The following is a 23,495-nucleotide window of genomic DNA, read 5'->3' on the forward strand; positions in this document are numbered from 1 at the left end:
TTGATATCGTTGAATTATTTTCCTCCACTCCATTTTGCATATACGAGCTCGCGACGTTATTTATTTATATCCGCGCTATTTTAACGCATTTAGAAGCCACCTAAAAATTTATACGTTAAACGGGACACATGCGTGCCATCTCTTTTCACACGCTCAAATATTTTATTTAATTATGGCACTTTGTTTGCATGCTTTCTCGGACTAGTGTTTTATTCATCGTAACGGCAACATAACCGATAACGCGTATCAAATGAGCGCTTTATTTCATGTGCGCGTTTTAATGGATTAAAACGCGCGTTTTATGCGTTTATTTCATGTTCTTTGAGGAATATGACCTGTATAAAACGTACGACCGAATGACGGAACGTTGTACAACGTTCTTAATGGACGTAATTTTGTTTACGATAGAAATAAAATTATATTACGCAATTGTTAACATTCCACATCCGACATAATACGTGACATATAGTTGTTAAAAATGTTTTTCGGCAAATGTTCGCATTTTCGTTTCAATTTATCAAGAAATTTATGCGCGGATAATTTCTCTTTTTCCCCGTAGTACATACGTTTCCAGAGTTACAGCGTAATAATTTACGGACGATATGTCTCCGAGGGCTCTCAAGTAGATTTTTCCCTAATGGAAATTTTTCCACTAGGCTTAATTACCGGGCTATTCCGCTAATTTAATTTCAGGGACTTAAGTGAACGAACAAAACTTCGTGCTGTGATTTTCGGGTGAGCTTTGTTTCAAACTTTCAGACCTCCCCGCCGAAGAAGCGTATATAACGCTGGGAAAACGTAAACGAAGGTCGCCGGACGAGTAGTAAAGCAATCGGTCGAGATATTTTTCACTGAGCTCGGGGCACCGCGCGTTAAAATATTCTATGCATTTAGGATTGTCATCCTTTCGACCGCGTCGCGACGTCGCGACGCTTGCTCGAGGTCTCCTTCTCTCTCTTCAACTACCAAGTTCGCCGTAACACTTCAATTTCACGAATTACATCCGTCCTGAGTTATATCACTTACTTTGTAGGACTTGACAACCGCGCTTCTTTAACACAGTTCCCGTGTGACAAATTTTTTTTATATGACATGCTTTTCACGTGTCGATAAATTTAATGGAAGAACTCTTTCTCTCTCCTAGACCCGCGCGCAGACCTTTAGATCGAATGGAAATCTCCGGTAATTGGTTCAAACTCAAGCTGTCACACGTCAGACTTTTTCAAATATTATAATGATAGCGGCCATTATCTCGGCGTCATTTACTTTAAACTGTATTTACTTTAAATCTTCAAATAATCACCATCGCCACTCTGGACACTATCATCGCACACAATCGCAGCAGATAATCCCGCCGATAATCTCGACTGCGAATATTCCAATTATACTCGCACAGAGTCGACACTCTCGCGCCACGATAATGCAATCCACGTGTAATTAGGAAGATCCGCAAATCCATCATCTACTATGAGGATCGAGAGGCTATTTGCAGTTTGCGGTGCGCTAACAATAACTTTCGGGCCGGAGAAATCGGGCCGAGAGGTGCATACGGTTTCGCAAATTAGCGAAACAGAGATGATGGAGACTAGCGATAGGAAGGGAGAAAGAGATAAGGAGAGAGAGAAAAGCGCTTATTGCTAGGTTTTAGGACAAACCCTCGAAGGGACTCGGACAAGAGAGAATGAACGGCGTTCATTTGCAAGCGGGGGAGGAGAGAGAGAGAGAGAGAGAGAGAGAGAGAGAGAGAGAGGCCCTTGTAATCGGGTTGTCGAAACGGGCTCCGTGCGCCTCGTCGAAACTCAGGGTGAAGAGACCCCCATGGTGCTGGTGCTGGTTTCCTACTGCATAGCTGAGGGTTGAAATCGATACCGTTTCCAGGGTAACCAGTACGGCTACGGTGCCCGACACACGGGCGAAGGCACACGGGCCAAGGCTACCTACTCATGCATTTTCATGTGCCCGCCGAAAAAGGCCAAAGACAAGAGCGTTGTTGGCTCGCTTGATGTCGCGGTACTCGCTCACTCGCGCGAGCGGGGCGAGTCGCGCGATCGAGTGACGAGGAGAATTCTCTGATCCTGGCGAAAATTTCAAAAGAATTCAATTTTCCAGAAGCGCGCTTTTCCGGCTTATCCGAGCTCTCTCGGCAAAAAAAATATAATACGATATGTACATTTAGTAATTTAATTTTTAATGGTATAATCACGTTCTTCCCTCCCTCGCAAATTTGCCTTATGCTCTTTCATATTGCGGGATTGCGGGAATCGAGATTCATAATATAAAGTGCGGTAAAATAAAAGTCGCCTTCCTTTCAGCCGGATTGTTTTTTGTTTGGATCAGTGAACTCGTTTCGCGGTGAATTTTTTGGGCCGAATATCGGAGTCCGTATAACTTCGGGTGTTCGGATTTATTTTTCGATTATGTAGGGGCGAAAAAATATATATACCGCACAGGTCCGTCACGTTTTCATTGCCAGGGTTAAAACGAGCTATTTTCGTGCGCTTGTGATATTTGAACTCACCTTTACTTGACTTGTATGTCTAATTCTAGAGCTATGTAATTTTTTATAAGGCATTCGTTCTTGCTCGTATTTGTGATCTCTTGCTTACGGTAAAAATGTTAATTTATTGCGTATTACATTACTCATTATTCGTTGAAGAAACAAAAGAGAAATACATAGCCGCAAAAGCTCATTTCGTAAAAGATCAAGATTTTATTCTGAAAATTTAACAACATATATATAATATATAGCATGTATCCACATTTCTTCGTTATTTGTTTCACATCTTTTCTCTTTATATCTTCAATCTATTGTCAATGGTATCTAAATTATATTAACAAATAAGATTTTAGTTCCGCAATTAAAATAAAGCAAGATATTGATCTAATGTAACAAAAGAAACAAGCAACAGTATTTCTTTACGTCGTTCGCGATAGGGTCCCCGTTATCTGGGGCGGATCCGCAAACGCACCTGCCCCATTTGTCCGGGTTGGAAGATACCGCGGATTGTCCGCCGCATTTTATCGCAAGGACGGCCCTCACGGTGTTATCACTGAAAAATGGCCGCGCTGTTGCGAGAAGAGAACGGACCACCCTGTTCGGAAATTTAATGCGTTACTTTGCGCGGCGGCACCCTTTCTGCTCTCATTTCGTTACCTTTCCCGCTTTCATCACAAAGTGCGGCCCTTTCAAGAAACCGCAATTTCGAAACACCCGCGGTCTTTGGAAGACCCGCGACCGTCTTCACGGCTCGGTAATTATCGTCGAGGGAACGGTATTAGAGCAGCTCTCTCTTTCGCTCTCCTCCTTTCTATCATACTTTCCATCAGCGCGAGATAACATATGAAGAGAGCGAGAGCGAGAGAGAGCGAGAGCGAGAGAGAGAGAGAGAGAGAGAGAGAGAGAGAGAGAGAGAGAGAGAGAGAGAGAGAGAGCAGAAAATAAAACCAGTGCCACAATTTACGAGCTCGTAATTGATTCTGAAACGCGGGATTCCCCGCGGCCGCGTTAGCGTATTATTTTCAGCGCCGCGTGTCGCGACGCAGTTCTGCGAGTGCGATACGTCGAATGGCAAAATTACTATTTCGACGCGCGGAGCCAATTACCGTAACTAACGATGTGTTGTAACGATTGCATGTAGTTACGCACGAGGGGATCGATTAAAAACATCGGTTTTATTTTTCGGTTACGACCACTGTAAACAACGTTATGTTTATTTAACCGCGTTTTGCAAAAAATTTAGAAGATAGGTCGCGGTCGAGTGATTGTCATATCAGCCGCTTCTCGCGCAAATGTGGTCATTTAATTAATGGCCGTTCGCGTAATCGCGGGGAATATAAAAACCATATGAATGTACAATGGGAGATATAGAAAAAAAGTGTAAAATGTGTTAAAAATTTAGACTTTAAATCCAAGCTCTGGATATGTATTTTTCGAGCAGACGCGTGTAACGTATTTCAGTCCGAACGTCATTTTTAACTCGTAAAGCATGTTCTGCGGAATGCACTTTTGGTTAACGCTCAAAGCTGACCGACGTGGCTGAAATGCTAAATTATATTTTAATATAAATTAGCGGAAAGAGAGCGCCGCCACATTGTATAATTCGCCATTTCCGAGCGCTGCTTCGCGATTTGTGTTTCGTTGCAGAGGAAGTCTGGATAAAATAGTTCTAATTGGCGATACGCTGTCGCTCTTTTTGGATTATTGTGCAGAAAACTATTGTATACAATTGTATTGGATTGCTATTCTACAATAGAACGCATTGTAGAACATTTGATAACCGGAATAAGCTTAAAGTTTCCGTCAAAATTTGTAATCCAGCCGTTCTCTTTCCTATCTCCCCATAGAATTAAACATTTCGGTAACTAAATCCGGAAAGTCGTATTTTACAAACATAAAATCCGGAAGAACCAAACGTTTTAATCAATTCTGACCTCTCCCGCGTGGCTTAATTCGCTGAAGCCCCTGATAATCGTTTTAACTCGGAAACCGTTAACGCGCAGCATTTTTACGAAGAGAAATCTCTTCCCGTTACCCCGCGTGTACAGAAGGGAAAATTTCGTTAAGGCAGCTGTTATAGTTGATAGCAAACGCGAATGGCGTACAAAACATTTTCCTCCCTCTATAAAAGCGAATTTTGCGAGAGTGTTCGCAGTCGCGCACACGTGATCCCGAATTATCGAAGAATATTTGCACGGTTTTCTCGTCGCTCTTACTCCCCTCGAGTGGTGCTCCATAGAACGGTAACATGATTTCTTTGTTACCTTATTGCCGTGTATAGCGATAGCGGCAGCCGGGAGTTCGTATCTACAGGTTGTTGATTTTGCCATGGATGCAGACATTTCAACTTCTGCTCCGCTGCACCCTCTTCTTTCGCCCCCCTCCCCCCCGACTTCCACGTGTCCTCTCTTCTTCCTTCGTTGTCGTCCACCGCCACTTCCGTTCCGTTCTCGTCTCCTCCTCTATCTCCACCTAGTCGTCGTCTCCTTCGCCGAATCGCCTCGATTTCTCGCATAGGTATGGAAGATCAAATTTACTGCGGCGGACTCTCACTTCTTCATCGATCGCTATAGCGGTCAGGGTCGATTCTCTCAGATTCTCTTCCGGCATAAAGAACGGAGAGCCTCTTTAATTGGCAAAAGGAGTCACATCTCGCATTTTTACGATCGGGATGGGTCTCGGCGCTCGTTTCTCGAATTACATGAGAATCACAAAGAGTCGCTTTTTTTATCGGAGTGCAAATGAATTGTACAGCGTTAATCAAAGCAAGTAAACCACGGGGGGGGGGGGTTTAAAGCGATTCGTATCACGTATTTTCGTAATAAAGTTCTGCGATTAATCACGAGGAAGTTCCTCCGTTTAGCAAATTTCAGAAGCGAGTTCAAATAATGCGTGTAATTTGTTTATAGCGAAATATATCTACGTGAATACCGCGGGTTATTAAAATGTTTCTAGACGCAATAGCCACTTCGTTGAATATTCTGTCAAACAAATGCTTTTATTAATTCGTGTAAAGTTCGAAAAGTGGCGTGGCGCAGGCAACAACGTTATTCCGGGCACCGCTTCAATTACGCAGGCAACAAAGTTGGTATAATAATTCTGTTCGGAAATATTTCGCCCGGCGTGTGCAGAGAGTACTGCGGAGACCTGCGAATTCAGAGATTTCCGTAATTCTGACTGCGTTTGCGTTCTCTTACACCTCTGTAATTTGCGACCGCAAATAAACTCATTAAACGCACGCGACATTGCGCTACTTGAACGTGTCGAATAATTTAATGATAAACGATAGGTACGCATCAGTAATGAGTGCCTCAAAGTCCAAATAAATCAAAGATATTGACGTATATTCGAACCGGGAAATTGTATTAAAATATACGTTTAATCCCGCACGAGCGGATTTAACGCCAATTTCCAATATAAATTTTTAGTGTTTTCGCAATATTACGATAAAAAAATTTATAAAACCGTGTACAGAAGTATAATCTGGAAAAATAATTGTATCGGAATAAAGGAGAAAAAATAGAAGATTAAAGAGAATAAAATTGTATAATTATAATACTTATACAAAATTTCCCGTCTCTATATATCCTCTCGCGGAACCGAATTCTTCAATTAAGAACACCGACGTTTATTAGTTTGATTGAAAAACGATAACAAGCTGATGCAATTAAGTATCATCCGATTATTGCTCAAAATATACAGAATTACATTACGTTACGTTACACTGCGCGACATCTTTATCGCGCAAGAGCTTTTCAATAATTAAAATAGTATCTCCCACATTTATTTATTAATTTATTTTCTCTGTTGCATTTTACAAGTATATACACATATATATATATATATATTTTTTTTTTTAAGGATCTATCTTGGAATATGAACAGATTTTCTCGCCAAGATTAAGCGAATCGAATGAGCGCCGATTACCTTTGTCAAAGGAGAAAGGTAAGAATCGAAATTAGATGCGCATTTGTCACGAAGCGTGTTCATTTAGCCGCTACCGCCGGTTAGGCGCCAACCGAGCTAATTGAAATCCTCTCGGCGGCGCGGTCCCGCGCGTTAATTGCCTAATCGAATCGCGGAAAGTCGCGCGCCGTTTGAACCCGCGGCGTTCCCGCCACATTATCGACTGGCCGCGGCGCGCATGTGAACGCGCCGGCCGCGCGCTGATTGGCCGGCGCGGCGTACCGGCCGACCGACGCGCGCCGCCATCTTGCTTTCACGGCCGAGCCGAGCGAGCGACCCACCCAGGCGGCGGCGGGCGGCGGGCAGCAGTAGTGCCAGACTGCCAGTAGTTACGCTGCGCTCTCGGTGGTATATCGCGACGGGTGTAACGCGGCGCGCCGTGCACATCGAAAACCGCACATATATCGGATCGGGCGACGTCTTACGCGCACCGAGCACCGAGTATCCCACGAGTTTCGTTCGCGGGCGCGTACGACGAGCGACGAGTTTCAACGACGCACCTCGCGCTCCCCGCGACCGCGGCAAGAGGAGGCGGAAGGGACGACGCGAGGAGTTGTCGCGAGAGGGTACCTTCGGAGCGGATTCATCTCTCCCGACGAGAATCGTGGGATCGTAGGTGGGTGCCCGAGAAGAGGAAGAAGAGGATGAAGGGGATGCTGGCGCTGGCCGCGCTGCTCGGCGTCCTGTCGGTCTGCCGGGTACAGGTAAGAATTAATCCATCCGTTCTCTCTCTCTCTCTCTCTCATTTTTATGTTTCTTGCGTTCTCGTACCTTTTTCCTTCACCGGTGCGAACTGCGGTGGAGTCGCGGAACGCGAACGGATCGGGAGCTCGCTCACGCGACGCTTTCACCCTTGAGCCGGGGAAATGTCAGGCGCGGCAAGGCGCCTCTGACCGCCGATCGATGTAGCGTTGCCGCGAAACTCCGCTTTTTTTCCTTCGCTCCGAAATCAACGTGCCGATATACCTACTCCGCTGCCACGATATTCTCCGGCCCGGTGCCACGGCGGCTGTCAAACGGTCCGATCAATGACCGCGATGCCGATCGCCTTGCACCTGCCTTTAATCCCGGGCACCGCGTTTTCGGGAAAGTATATATACGAAAGAAGTCTGGAGTAAAACGCGTCGCGACTCACCTCACGCCGCGTTGTTCTTCTAACGTGTATCGGAGAGAAGATATACATAAAGGAATTGTCGACAGTGTTTATTATTAATTTATTTAGTATTTTAGTACTTTTGTGTGTAATTAATATATTACGCGAAGCGATCCTCGTCGCGAAACATTTATCTTTTAAAAATGCGGGAGTTGAGGAAGGCACGCGTTTTCAATGACATCAGAAACAAACGATTGCATCAACGAGAACGTGACTTCGCATTAATGCGAAGTCGTATAGTAGCGAGAAAAAACTAACGCGATCGCCGAGGAGAGGACCGCAATTGTGTATCGACGAGCACAATTATTCATAGCGACTCGTAACGTTCGGAAGCGCGATATATATAAAATGCGGTTTCACGTCCGTAGTTTGATCGAGCCGTTTATACTTCCGTTTACCGTCCGGCGAGCCTCGTATCAGGTTCTTGAAACGAGGTTTCGATGGCGCAAAGGAGGTATAACACGCGCGCGACGCTCGACGTTCATCGTCCATGGAAATTTTAACACGCCCGCGTTCTCTTCGTGCGCGCGCGCGCGTGTGTGTATGTGCGCGCGTGTGGGCATCCAGTGTGTGGGCGGTGAGAGACCGGGGGCCGTGTAAAGAAGCGACTCGTAGCAGTCCTCGATACCGATCGATTTGACTCTCTCCGTGTTGCACGCGTCTCTCTCTTTTTTTAAATCATTATTTCAGTGCGAGAGCTCACCACAGCAGCGAGCTTCTATTATATATACGAATACAAAAACGCATTTTTGTCGCATGTTTTCTGTAGCAATATTGCGCTTCGCGAAAATCGCGTATCATCGCGCGAGAGAGCGAGCGAGCGAGAGAGAGAGAGAGAGAGAGAGAGAGAAAGAGGGAGAGAGAGAAAAAGAGACGCCATAAATGTCAGATCTCGCAGAAGGAGCGCACGGTTCATTTTCTTTTTGTCGCACATTCGGCTTGTTACGTATAGAAACACGCTGCAGAGTACAGTAGAGTTAATTGGCGCTTCTTTCTGGAAATGCAGTTAAAAGTTGCGAAGAAGATATACTTGTAATCTTGAATTAGCCTCCCCATTTTTTTTGTCGCAGCCGTATATATTTTTCTTTCGCGTTCCGGCGTCTCGGTCCGAGAAAATCGAGAGAGAGATTCAGTTCGCATTATACCCGGTGCGAGATTCATATATTCGTTTTCTCTCTTTCCGATCTGCCAACCCCCCCCCCCCCCGCGTTGCGAATGTCGCGATCGTCCAGCGCAACAACGCATCTCTATTAATATCGCCCCATTACCCCCGGCAATAATTAACAGCGCTGCGTGCAACAATAATGTAGTTTTGAAAGCGGCCGCTTCGGTGTATAGCGCGCCCGATAAAACATCCCATTAACGGCAATATAACAAACAATTTGCGTATATCGCGAGACTGTATCGTCGTCCTGCACCCAATCGATCCTCTTATATTAATTCGAAAATGATCTGCCACCCATGCACATGCACGGACGCGGTCGTCGACCATTGTTACGCCGCGCCGGCGGGGTGTCGCGCGCGCGGGGGAGGATGCGTTAATTGCGCATCTGTAGGATAATGAAACCGCGCGTTTTTCGAAGCGCGTATTAGGGAAGCGTTTTTATAACGGTTTTTAACTGTGCACGCGCGACAACGTTTGTTCCGCGCCGCCGCGTGCGTGCAACCGGCTTTTTTAATACCGGCGCGACTACCGCGCGATTAACCGAACTCGACAAAAATTTCGAGCTCGCTATATGTGTGTAATATCGCCGCTTCGCGCGAAAGTCGTATACTGAGTGACATTAACTCGAATTCGCGTAACGTTCGTTATGCACCGCGTAATAAATTAACGGGGGCGTTTCAGGGACGATATATTTAATCATTATTCTCATGGAAGTTTGGGCTTTGTCGGGCGTGCGCGCGCGCGCGCGATATATAGAATTCAGTGTGCGCGTTGCAGTAACGGTGATAATATAATAATATAATAGTTAATGTGAATTAACTATTGTTAACGATATTGCCGCGTGAATTTTTAATCGCGCATTGACGAGCCGTTACCGTGTATTAATTTAATGCGAGATTTCCGATAGAGCGAAATATAACGCTAACTAAGGTCCGTGAAAATTTAGCCGCTCTGCGCCCGTTGCGCGCCCGCCATAAATTAACGTAGGCGTTTCCAAAGCTGGGGAAATTAATTCGCGCTCACGGAAATTTGGGGTTTGTCACGCTATATATATATGTAACTCGAACGTGGGGCATTCCGATGACGGCATTAGCGATATTAACTCACGAAAATTTAGGGTTGCGGCTTTGTCATACGAGGCGTGCCTTCCGCGCGCAATAAATAATCCGCTCGCGTATACACGCGCGATCGATACTATCGAAACTTCCTTTATTTAATCACTGATAAAACGCTCACTCTCTCGGTTTGATTACTCCAGCTGTGCGTATATAGTATAGTGGTGGGTGGATCGTTAATTTTTCCGATATGCTCCAACGCTGCGTCGCCATTTAAATCTGCTCCGGCCATTAAAAAGCGTCATTTAAATCAGTCACGAGGCAAAAGTGATCGTCGTCGCATTAATATCTCGTTTATGCCTGGAGGTGTCACGCCCGTTTCACGCACGCGGCCATGCGTGCATGCATATGCAACTTGTTATATCGACGCGTATGCCGTATCGCCGTAAACAGGCCTTTTGTTGAACGAAAAAGAACGCGCCTATAAAAGCATTCGATATAGCGATGCGCGATGATTTTGAATCGCTTTCGGGAATATTCCTTATTTTCGCACCTCATCGTTGCACACAGCTCTCTTTATACCAGATGCACGATTTTAAAATCTTTTAAAAATTGTGGGCGCGTGTCGTAGAGTTCTCTTATATCTATTAAATTATGCAGTATTTGATGTGATAAATTTAGCTTTGTCTTATTTTATCACGCAGAGCATCCAAAACTCACCGCGGATGGCTATTTGAACGACGCAGCAGAATAAGTGAAATGGTCCTGAAAGTCTTAAAATTTTTCATTTTTTGACAAGCGCTTTCATGAAAGAGAATAAATATTATTTTAAGCTAGATACACGCGACGATGAAAAATTTTCTGTAACGTTAAGTTATTAGCCTGGATCATGGGCGAGAATTATGATGCAGTTCGTTCGTGTGTGTGTGTGTGTGTGTGTGCAATGTGTGTCGAATGACTTATGTCATGTCATGTAAAAGAGGGTTTACAAGGAAATGCATAACAGCGGATGAACAGCGGTGGTGTGTCGCATGCGATTAGCATTTTAGTATCTACCTTGTAGTAATTACGGAGTATCCGTGCGCGCGCGCGCGCGCGAAAGAAAAAAGATTTAATTTTGTATCACGAAAGTGACTTCATAAGATGGAGATTATAAAGGATGATATTAATTTTGTTTTATTCCATGCGTAACGCGATTATATTATATTATTGACTGATTATTCAGCGGCATTGCTGAACAAATTTCGGTGACGTTTTTTTCAATTAAAATGCTTTGATGGTACACTCGATGGTACATATAGTATAATATTTCATATAATTGATCTAAATTGATATTTATAATCTGGAATCTATATTCAATTTTATAATTTTTCCGATTTTATAATTTGTATATTATTGTGTGAAACACAGATTCGCGGATTATTAAATTATCGTATACTAATCATTATATATCATATGTAATTTTTCCTTTCGCGTCGGCGGATATCGTTATTGTATAATTTATCCCGATTACGTTTATATTTTGTTATTTGTGTGATATAATCTACTTTTTCAAACTAATCGAATTCCTCCGTTTCCTCGGCACGCACAAATTAATGCGATATCCAATTTTGCTCAGTATTAATACCGTAACATATAACAGTGCGCGCGATGCAAAAGCGTTGCAGCGATTAATTTATATAATTCCGTGGCAGGTTTCAATTTAATATTGCACTTGGATACATTCATTCTAAATCTATTCTCGCAACGTTTAGCGTTTAATTGCATGTGCAACTCTACCCTGCAAAGCTGCGCTGTGTCGAAAGAGAAATGTGTCAGAAGCGCGCCATCCCTTCGACTCAAATTATAGAAGTAGTAAAACTTCAGATTACTCTCAAGATGATTGTTTGCATGAGGCTGCGCAAAATACCGCAAAACTACTCTTTAAATATGAAATGCATGTATATCTAAATTTAAAAGAAAAAAACTTGACTTAGCGTATAAAATATAAGTTTTAAAACCATGTATAGTTGATGTATCGTATACTCACATAAATATGTGAGTATACGATATTTAAATTCTTGTCATATCACCCCGGAGTTATTTTGCGACGAGGTAACTTTATGAGACACATTCCTTTAAGTTTGATTATATCAAGACTTTGTTTTTATCGATTATTCTCAAATACCAATCGGAAATTGATTGTCAATATTAATATAATATTATTGCTTATGTAAAATCAGTTATATAACTGATGCTCTATGCGATTAAAGTAATATATCACAAAATTGTCTCGATTTGCGGCCAGTATATTTGAGATACTGGTACAAACATTTTCCGTTCTACGGAAAAATCAATCTCTCGAAAACGAAAACAACTGGATAATGGTGTGCAGCAGTCCGTATTTCAGTTTCTCTACACAGTTTGCAGCGAGAGTAAACGAAAGCAAGTCGTTCGCTTTTCTTAGAATAAACTCAACAAAACAATCTCATTCGGCTGAATAATTAAACGCGAATTTATCGCTCGACAGTTGTATTAAATAAAACTACACGTGTATGATAGCTATGGTTTCTTGGGTCTCGGTAATAACAGCTATACGTTCGCCGCAATTAATTACTTTCGGAGGAAGCCATTTTGATTGAGGATCCTGTATTGACATCTGGGCTTGCAGGCTTTAATACAAAGCAATAAAATATTAAGGTTAATATTTTTAAAAAGTTAAAAAATAAAAAATTAAGTTGAAACGATGTAAAAATAAAAAACTTTAGCTGCTAAACGTCAAACACAAATTTAGAGAGAGAAGTTAATTTTCTATAATTTATCTACTTAGAAAAAGACAAAAATGACATTTCTCTTCCTTTTACGTCGCATTAAATATTTTCACAGACGTTAGATTTGTACTGCAAGCTTTATATATGTATATACAGGGCTCTTTTTCAAGGAAAAATAATTTCCTGCGATTATGTCAACCATTGGTCTTTCTTATTTCAAGTGGAGTTAACATATAAATGATGACTAGCGCGTGGAATTAAGGGAAAACCAAGCAAGGGTAGAATTTGCCGAAAATATACGCGAGCATGTGCTTTTCAAAGCGACCGCTTTTGACAGCTTTTCGCTTGCACGCTATACAACGCAGGATATAGGCAAAAAAAAATAAAGCCCAATGCGAACTGAACGGCGGGGAAAAAAGTTTGCGTAAATCGTAAATACAACTAAACGCGTGCTTTCTATCGACAAGCGGAAACGAGATGTGAGATGTAAACATACGGATGATGAACTTTGTATACATGAAAAATATGCGTTTAATCTGTCTACACAATGCTATGCGTCGTGTGACGGATAAAGTACGTACGCATTCGTGGCGTCGATCATGGATCGAGTCTTCTCGCTTCCAGTTATTTCTAGTTTTAGAAGGGAAAACTGTCAGGTTCATTTTCATTTTTAATTTTCATCGTGAATATATGAATAAAAAAGTCAATATTTCTGTAGTATAAAAAGCGAATTTTTCCCTATAAGAGAAATGACGGGACGGTCAGTTTTTACGTTGATTTTTAATTATTCGCGCAGATTTGGATATTCCTTTTCATTGATACATACGTATAATGATATATTGTTTCTTAAAGTATGTTTTTAATTAATGCTTTGGAGAAGAGCGAAGTGCACGAAACATTAAAGAAAATTACGCGATTCTACACATTATAGATAAGGATCCGCGATATTTTTTATGTAAAATATCACGTATATAAAAGAGGAAGTCCGGGGTTACAGAGTCAAACTTCATCAAGCCACTTAACTTGTTCCCACGTAATTTTTCTACTCTCAGCTGAAGAAATGGGATATACTACTCCCGTCGCATTCGCGCGTGATTCATTCAACACACGTATAATTTGTTTCGGCTCGGTGCTTTCTGCGCGGCGCATAATTTATTCCGACATACAATTTCATCCCGAAGCTGGAAATTACTGTCGGCGAGCGAAAGCTTTAATTTCCGGAGAGACGTTTTTTCATTGCCGAACTTGCGGAACATTCAACGCGAAAAAAATCGGCGAAAATCAGCGCGACCCCCCGCGATTGCGAAAGTAATGAAGAACTGATGCACCCCGGACAAGGGGAATCAGCGTTGATTACACCGCAATTTATTCATCGGCGCAATGATTGCGCTCGCGATTTACCGTCGCACATGCTCTCGTTAATTGGGCGCGAATCTAATGACAACTATAACGCACATCACGGCGCGACGACGAGTCTCCCGAAACCGGATGAAAAATATATAGGCTCTATTAACCAGCATTCGGTTAATAAATACTATGAGCTTGTCGTGCGCTCGATCTTTTTATCGCGACTGTTTCTGCGGTCTATACGGTATATACGGGGCGGGATATACGGTTTCACCATCTGCCATCGACGATTTAAATTTCAAAGCTTTGTCCGTACTGCCCCACGTTATATTCGTGCGAGAAAAGCACGGGAGCTACTCGCAATCGCGGACGTAATCCGCGACGTAAACGTTTACGGACCTTCGCACATCCATAGGTGTATAGCGATGTCATTTCTGCGCGTTACATCGCACAGCCAAAGGGAGACCGCACCAAAGGGAGATGGCAAATCCGTGTTAAGCGTGCCGCAACGAGTTCTTGAAATCAGCTGAAATAGCTTTTAATACGTTTTCTTTGACCCGGAACCTCTTGCGCGTGCAACCGTGATTAATCGGGCCAGATTATGGTGGGGGAAAAAAACATATATCGCGGTCCAGAAGGAATTATTTATGGAATCGCTATGAGCGACGCTAAATGAAAGATTTCGCTTTTATAACGCCTTCCAAAAGCCGCGAAACATTTGGCCGAACGCGAAATTGATGTCGCACACGGATATTTACGAGGGGAGAGATTTACCCGAGAAGGTTTTCCTCGCTAATTCCGCACATTTCTTTATGGCGAATCTAACATATCGCTGCAGGAAACGTTTATGCGATATAGTATCGCTAACAAGAAATAAATTGTAACTTTCCGGATGTATGCACATGGAAATTTTACGAATGCATTCTTTACGTTGTATACTTTGTCGAGAAATTGAGAATTATTATATAAACTTCACCACACATCGCCGGAAAATATTTTCACAATAAATTTTCTTCAAAGTGTATCGTCATTTTTGTCAATACTAATAAATACGTTACATTTTATTTTTCTCAAAAATTCCACGTGGATCAACTTTAAATTAGACCGAATCTAAGATTTCGAAGATAAACAGAATCAAAAAGTTGGCCTTTGAAATGGAAATAAAATCGCCGTCACAGGAATCGTCGCATGATACCGAAAAGAAAAACTTCCGAGAGCGCAAGAGAAGACTGCGTTTTCGAAGTTTATTCTTGGGATGCCGTACCGTACAGAGACGTATAACTTCGTTCGTTCGGCGATGATAAATACGATTGGATCACGGCTGATGTGTGATATCCGTCGCGTAACTTCGTTGAAATTTCTAAAAGGACGGAGATAGTTGCAACTGATGCCGGCGTGCGTACATTTAAGTAGATTTCAAGGTTCATCCACGCGCGCCGCGTAATGCGTCGACCGCGACGGGCCGTGCATAGTCGTTATCCGCTCGACGAAGTTTGCTTTAATCCCCTTAACGTCTCTCGTCCGGAGAGACCGTCGTCCTGTCGGCTTGAAGTACCTACAGTCGCGCAGCACAGGTTGCGACTCGTTGCGCAGCCTGGCTAACTGTCGCCAGCTAATTCTTTAAGGCCGCGTTAACGAAGCTGCGCTAATAAATCGCAGGAACGGCCGCGCCGCGCCGGTCGGTGAGCCAATTCTGTAAGTAGAAACGAGGGAGCATCATTTATTTAAAAGAGCCGAATCGATATTCCCACCCCGAGGGACGTGCGCGGATTGATCAAACCCTATGAGACGTGGAAGCCAATTCGGTCCTTTCATTTGTCGCGAAGCGTGAAGCCTTGACGATTCTCGGGAAAGATCCGGCCTTGGAAGCGGACAAAATGAATTCGAGACTTTTTTTTATTCTCGTTTATATACTTTTATTTTTACGTTATTAATTTCTTTTTACACATCTATTCTGTGATTTTGCCTTACTTTACTTCTTAAATAGCTATTCCTTATAATTTATCGATGTTTTTTAATTGGTGTCTTATTAAACCGCATTGAAAAAGTCGATAATTTGACTCTCTCACATTGAGACTTCAGCTTGTCGTCAGATTGATTTAATTATACTCCATCAATTAATCTCCTGGTGCGTGTTTTAAGAACTAACAGCGGCAAATCCGGCAAACATAGACTGGTCCAAAATCTTATATCTATTGTAGGATATTGGAATAATTAAACATTAATTAATAATTTTATTTATAAAAAATAGAACGAACGTGCGATAAAACATGATATTAATTTCCAATTGCGCACTTTGACTTCAATTCTAGTTTAATTGTATTTGAATAACTTACGTTATCGCGTCATTATATATTCTTTCAATCTGATTTTGCTCGAAAATGAAAAGTGCTGGTGTATGGTAATTTCGTTAAACTGCACGAAGAGTACATAATTTATTCATGAAACTAAATACACCACGCTGTTGTAATTACTTTCACCTCTTTTCTGTTCCGTGTGCTTTTCGTATACTTCTCTCTCTAACTTCATTATATATACGCCTACTTTCTACCTTCGGCACTTACCGTGCCCGCGCTATCTTTCTTCTTGCTGTTTTCTGTATCACTTTTTCTCCTTTGTTACCCCATCGCCTCTCTATTTACCGTTTTTTTCTTCCTTCGTAAGAAACCGCCTTTACGGCTTCCACTTTGTACATTCTTGTTTCTATTTTTCTTTCAACACCTTTCTGCTTTTTGGTGCTTGCTCCGAAAGTCTGTCGCAATGTAATGTCGCGTGCGTCAGAAGCTCCTTAAGTCCTCTTCTCTGCGGTCAGATTCGCCGTAAATGCATTAAACAAATCCCCTTAAATATACGGTATATTACATAAAACGCATAAGAGAGAGAGAGCAGCTGTTCACGATGTCGTGACCATTGTTCGCCGAAGGAACACCTTAATGTGAGCCATATTCAGCACCGAACGTAAATCGCGTGAACGTTTTAATGCCGCTACTACCAACGTCGTAAAAAATAACGCCATTGTTTGCGTCGCGAGCGTCGCGCAATAAAGCTTTGCTTTTAAACAACCGATTAGCGTATGGGATTTACAGCAGAAGATTACTTACAGCTGTATAGCGTGATGTTTCGTGAGGATTTTTTCCTTTGCGCGCGCGTATGCTTGAAAGTTGGAAACGTTTCCCATTAGGATTTCGTCGGCATTCCTCTCTCTTTTCGCCTTTTCCGTTAAAGGTCGAATGAGAAAGAAAATTGCGAACTTCCTTCCGGCATGAAGCCCCGGCATGCCGCAGGTTCAAAGTCGCAAAAGAAGAACGAAACTGATGAGGCCGACGCACGCGATTGTCTTCCTTTTTCGCGCCGCATTATTACGCCACGAAGACAATGTCGCTATACTTAATTACCGCATACCACGCCGTTGCGAGTCACGTAAAACGTTACCGACGCGGATATGGCGAATTATATATGTGTCTTCGAGAGGAAGATGTCATCGGGTATTTAGATCAAGAATGCATTTTCGTCTTGATATTGCGATACGAGTCGGCTTTGAAGCGCTCATACATTACGCGAAATCTTCAGAGTTACCGCAGATATCGAATTATTATAATAATGCTAGTATATCAGCCTAATTGTATTAATACTGTTATGTTTCTAGCTATCGTTATGAAAAATATATGAGTTCCGATAATATTTCTGAACGCAAGCGAATCGGGTTGCGACAGTAACTTTTCTCAGTAAATATCCAGTCCTGTTTTTCAATTATTTGCAGTCAGCGCTACAGCCAACAACAGCTATAGTTTCTCTCAACGCATGCGAAACGTACATACAAACGTACATATATGTTTGCTATGATCGATGAATAACTAGAGCAAAACAAAGCACGCCACGACCGCGACAGAGAGATTACGATCGACTACGTTTCCGTGTAGCTCGTCGATATAAGTATAGCAAGTATACGCGCGCGATTATTACATTTTATACATATGTGTTTCAAAGTAACTGCAAGAAATTTTGTGTGCATCAAACTTACACAATAAACTAAAAATGAAGTGATTTACAGAAAAAAAAGTTATTATCGCAAATCAATCACAAGCTCGTAATAAAAAGTTCTCTCGGTCGCGCGTTTTTTCGTTTGTGCATTAACTGTTATACTAGCGTAATAAACGCGCGAGTGCTATTAGTAATCGAAAGATTCCAAAGATCAGAAGTTAGTATACGTGCCTATTCACGCAACGCAAAAGTGCAGCGGAGGCGTGGTTTGCACCGTTTGCACGCAGTTACGACACAGCATACACACACACACCGTCAGATCTGTGTCACGATCTTCTAACTCGCATCTTTCTCGGCACAATGGTCGTCGTGGTTCTTCGAGCAGGATCGTCGGCCAACTCTTATAACCGTTCATTACGTCATGGGGAAAACGCGCGCGCGCGCGCGACAACGCCTGTTAACACGTCATTGGGGATCATCGATGATCGGAACACCTACGCCTCTAACTCCGTCAACAACGCGTCAACCGCGTAAACATGCAGGATGCAGCGTAATAATAGTATCATTGATCCTTCCGGAGATGCAAAGATTGCATTAGACAACGCGATACACCTCAAAGTATTCTGAGAACTTGCATTTTTGAGGATGCTTTTATAATAGAGTGTATAGAATTACTCATATTTTTTCTCAAACATTTGCGTTAAATCAAGAATTAATCAAGAGTTAATTCTTGATTTGATTCACCTTAGGTATTTGGTTTTCTTTCGCCTGTTCTTTACCATTTTATTTGTTTACACATTTTGAATTTTATGATATTTTGTACAGAGATATATGTATGCATGTTTCTGAAATTTTTTCTTTATTTTGCTACATATCTATAACTTACTATCATATATGTATAGCGATTTGTATTTGTTTGCTTTTGGATAATGATGGCATAGATATGTACATAATTCTGTTATACAACGTATTTTATTTATTATACCGCTATAAATATATAATATAATAATTTATATTTGAACCTTTTTTTTATTAAAAATTTAATAAAAAGTCTCTTTCTCTAAGGGGAACGTTAAACAGAGGCAAAAAGTGAGTTAACCTAGGGTTAAAAGTTAACCGACGTTTGTAGAACTAGGCCTAAAAGTACCATAAACTTTTCTGGGAAAAATTCTGGGAAGAATTCTAAAAAAAAAAAGAAGAGAGAGAGAGAGAGATTAATTGTGAAAAGATCCGATAAATAAATTCGCAAATAATCGTAATTCTATTCCGTTTTTACACACTCCGTGCGTTTTATTCCGTTTTTAACACCGCGTAGGATAAATGAGAGTATACAGATTCGCGCTGTGAGTAATTGAACTACATTCGATCCCGACGTATTTCCCGAGAAATATACGTTATTGTCACTGTCATTCTTCATCAACAGAACGCTTTGTTAGCTTAGTAGAATAAACGTTTTAATCCTCCAGTATAGTAGCACGTGATATTTACACTGACATAAGTACTGATATTACCAACTTTTTTTCTTGCATCATGTTTTCACTACGTAAAATCTGTACCCGACGAACAACAAAGAACGAATGAAGGTTTTTTTCGCTTCCTTTCTCGTATTCGAAAGCTGTTTTTTCTGCCCGAAAGAATAAGGGTCGTTTTATGAGATTACCGACTATCGCGGGGTTAATAACCGCGGCGATTACCGGTCGCGGAAATCGCGAAGTGCACGCGGTGCAGCCGCACGGTGAGGTCAAACACCTCGCCGTGGCGTATTCTTCCACGAAGTGGGTCGCGCGTTTCTCCGCGTTCTCTCTTTTTATTTTCCCTTTTTTTTCTCCCCCGGTCGTCGCGGAAAAATCGAAGCCCCGTGATAAGGATTCCGGTCCCGCGGTGTCGCGGGCCGCGCGGGAGAGTAATGGCGGGAGAGAGCCGCGCGCGCCGCTCGAGCAGCCGGATAAAAGGCTGCGGTCGGAGATTTATCTTACGGTTAAAAAATTAACGGGGCCGCCCTTTGACGTCAGCTTACATTTGAGCGGGGATGATTCGGCCCCTGTCTTGCGACACACAGGTATATCGCTATTAGATTTATTGCCGCTCCGTCTGCATTATTTACGCGGACCTCGCGCGTAAATCCCCGGTTCTCGACGGTAACCGTATCAGTGGATCCTGAAAAATGTATTCACGTCTCGACTTCATAGCATGAACTAAAATCTGCAATCCGAGTCTTCCCGGTAAAAGCGGCCCGGTTACAGACGCGACACGTTTTAAACGTCTCCGTTAAATTTGGAAATGAGGAGAAATATACGCGAACGCGATTCAGAAAACGATGTTTCTGCGAGATTGATTATATTAACCTTTCCGGGACCGGAAGCCTAATATTAGGCGCTGGAGTGGCGCCGTCTTTCAGTTCAACCTATACTGACAAAGACAAAAATGTTCTAGCACTAAGGGCCGGTTTTTCCAACCTGTTAGGTAAACTACCTAATAGTTAAATCATATATGTCTTTGTTTATCCTTTACATTAAACAAAGATAGACATATGATTTAACTATTAATTAGGTTGGAACAACCGACCCTAAAACTAAAAAGATCGTCCAAAAAAGGGCCCGGTCCTGTAGAGGTTAAGAATCTTTTTATGAAACTACGTATGTTTCTTGTTTAATTAAATTACAGAATTAATGAAAATTAGTCAAAATTTATTAATGCTACGTTGTTATCTATATAAGTTATATGTTATCGATGATTTAAAAGAGATAAATATATATATAAGCGTAATGAACGGATTTATTCAACATGCCCGAATGTTTTTTTCATTATTATTTTTGAAATTATACATCAGCCGCGCGGGATAACTTCGCAATAAATAGCTCCTACACGAATGATTACTTATATTTATCCTTTTTCGTCGATCGATGACGCGAGTGAACAAAACTATAAGTATATATACGTGCGAATAAGTTATCCGAATCATCGTCGAGGGTATTTCGGGCGAAGCCCGAGACGAGCTAGTCAACAGCTCTGTTCTCGTTCTGCGACACGATTTATTAGGCACTCCCTCCGTAGGGGGGTCTCCACGGGGGAGGAGGATTATCGATTTTACGGGCGCCCGGCGGCGACCGGTCAGAGTGGTCGTGGCTTCGGTCGGCACGGAGGGTAAGAAAATTCATCGTGTTATATCTTATATCAATTCAGCCAGCGGACGCGCCGGAATCTCTCGTCGCCGCTCCCGTCGCATTCCGCACACGTTTTTTAATAACCCGAGACGCGCGACACGACGCCGACGCGACGTCCCCGCCGACGTGTTCTGTTCGGCGTCGCGGTCGCGTTCTCGCGAACGGCAAGGATCGGTATAGGAGGCATCACCGGAGGAGCGGAGGAAGCGCGAGACGGTTTTGTCGTGACGCGCCGGGACTAAAAATAAGACGTTATCGATCGGCATCGCGATCCTGCGCTACGAGGGAGTCGATGAAGCGATTACACATTGCGGCACTTGCGACAGAGAGAGAGACTCTCCCCCTAGTCTCTGCAATATCGCAGAACATTGGCTGCGTTGCTCGATCGCTTGTCTCGTAGTCGCAGGGTCGTGTTGCTGACTGGCGCGGCTAATTCACGAGCGTGTTCCACGTAGGCGGTATTGAATTAAAGCAAGCTGAAAGTTTTCAGTATGGTTCAACGGTCTCAAAGTCATAACTGTTATACCTCTACATCTCTACGCTGGGATTTTCTACACGCTTTTCGCATTTTCGTTCTTCCTCTCATTCGTTCTTCGGTAAAAATGTTAGTTTTTTCTTAATAAAATTATCGAAGTCTTTTTTCTTAGCTATTTGAAAAATACTCGCGAATAGAGAATCAACTTTTCAGAAAAAGATATCGAAATAGATGATTTAAAAAATATATATACCAATATTTTTTTACGGTTGTATTAAAAAGAGAAGGAAAGAGAGAGAGAGGAAAAAAAAGAATTGAAAATGTGTTTTACAAGTAGAATAAATTTATGATGAATAATTCAAATGGACTGCTATCTCGGATTCCGATTTTTTCCGTTTTTTCGAGACCAGCCACAATGAAAATACATTTCTATTTATATTATCGTTCGAGCGAAAATACTCTTTTACTTTTTCGTTAACGAGATGTATTGAGAAAATTGACGGTTTTTAAAATATTCGATAACTTTTTAACGTTCGCTTTTAATAAATAAATTTTAATTTAAAATTCCATCAAAATAAATTTATCTGTAAATAGAATAACTAATAATCGTTCCATTATTAATTTTTTCCTCTGAAGCTTGTGAATCCACTAACAGCTCTTTATTTACAATTGTGTGTGTATATATATATATATATTTTTTTTTTTTTTTTTTTGAAAATTATTGAAGTGCCTCGACCAACATGCACAAGCATCGTCCGCATGAAACCAACGCCGTGTGTTTTCCGCCAATTCTGCGGCACTCAGTATTACAATGAGCGGAACGTAATATTTTGCTCGTGTGTCTCATGTTTTACGGTAATGAATAAAAAATGAAGCGAATCGATCGCATCTTGCACGGCTCGCCCGGCGCGATTCCATTATTTCCCGACAACGACGTCGCGAGTATTGTCGACGGGAATCAAGGTTGCCATAGTTTGTCGGCGATTATTGAGGTATTAAAAATAGGGCGTTGTTTTACGCGGAGGTATAAAGGTTCCGTTCGTCCCGAGGCCCGAGTGGATGATTCGCTCGGAACTCCGCGCAGGGTGGTCGGTCGGGGGTTGCGCGACGAGAGGGTTGGTTGATTTAATAACGCGGCCCGCTCGAGCGAAACATCGGTCCGTCCAGTGCCGATAACCACTACCATCGCGCCGTGCCACGTGCTGGGCACTCCGTGTCTTTCTGCGGGAGTGTGCGCGCGAGGGTGTGCCTCGGCGTGCATATCGTCCGCAGTGAGTACAACGTATACAGATCAGTGGTTCCCAAACTGCTCGACAATTTTGAGAAGGTGCTAATTTAATTATTACAAGAGAACATTATTTATTTAATTTATTTTGCGATTATACACTGAGCCTCCCAGAAAATGTTGAATCGCTGTCACTGAAAAGCAACTCAAGCAGATTATATATCGTAAATTGTTAATAAGCTCTGTTACTCCAATTGAAAAGTGCGTATACAGGTTGTTTCCAGTAAAAAAAACAGTACGAAAATAAAATACATTAGAGAGATTTTTTAAAAAAGTATTTTATTTTAGAAATACCTTTACATTTTTTCCCGTTTTATTACGAATTGAAGTTTAGCCTTGCGGCGATTGAATTTTAAAACGACGCGGAGTTTGGGAACCCTCCGTAAAGATGACGATCGTGAATGATCGCGAAGCGTGCAACGATCGTGAACGCACGCCCACGCGTTCCCCGCCGGGCTCTGCCCTTTTGCCTGTCCTGTCACGGACAGTGAGAAAGTGAATATTATACCTACGTGCACCGCGTAGAGAAAATCGCCACTAGCTCGTTAAGCATCCGCGTGCGAGATGGGGATTTTAATTTTAGAAAATTAATTTCAGCCGGCGCTCCGGGCCAGGAATTGAATTATATATATTTCGACTACGACGTTGTTCCTCGAG

General features: G+C 42.3%; 1 protein-coding gene across 3 annotated transcripts in view; it reads left to right on the forward strand.

Annotated features, from left to right (window-relative positions):
- The first annotated feature begins 6,794 nt into the window (after nt 1-6,794).
- Appl (amyloid-beta-like protein) overlaps nt 6,795-23,495 on the forward strand; it is a 46,622-nt gene continuing 29,921 nt past the window's right edge. For 2 of the 3 annotated variants that reach the window (XM_077423694.1, XM_077423695.1), the window contains exon 1: nt 6,796-7,167. In XM_077423694.1, the coding sequence (XP_077279820.1) occupies nt 7,108-7,167 (60 nt within the window). In that variant the 5' untranslated portion in view covers nt 6,796-7,107. Of the gene's footprint in view, nt 7,168-23,495 lie in introns of all 3 variants that reach the window. The other variant, XM_077423696.1, reaches the window with a different exon arrangement.

The sequence above is a fragment of the Temnothorax americanus genome, unplaced genomic scaffold (assembly GCF_048541705.1).
Source record: "Temnothorax americanus isolate GAGA-0224 unplaced genomic scaffold, ASM4854170v1 Scaffold8, whole genome shotgun sequence".
In the NCBI taxonomy this organism is placed as follows: Eukaryota; Metazoa; Arthropoda; class Insecta; order Hymenoptera; family Formicidae; genus Temnothorax; species Temnothorax americanus.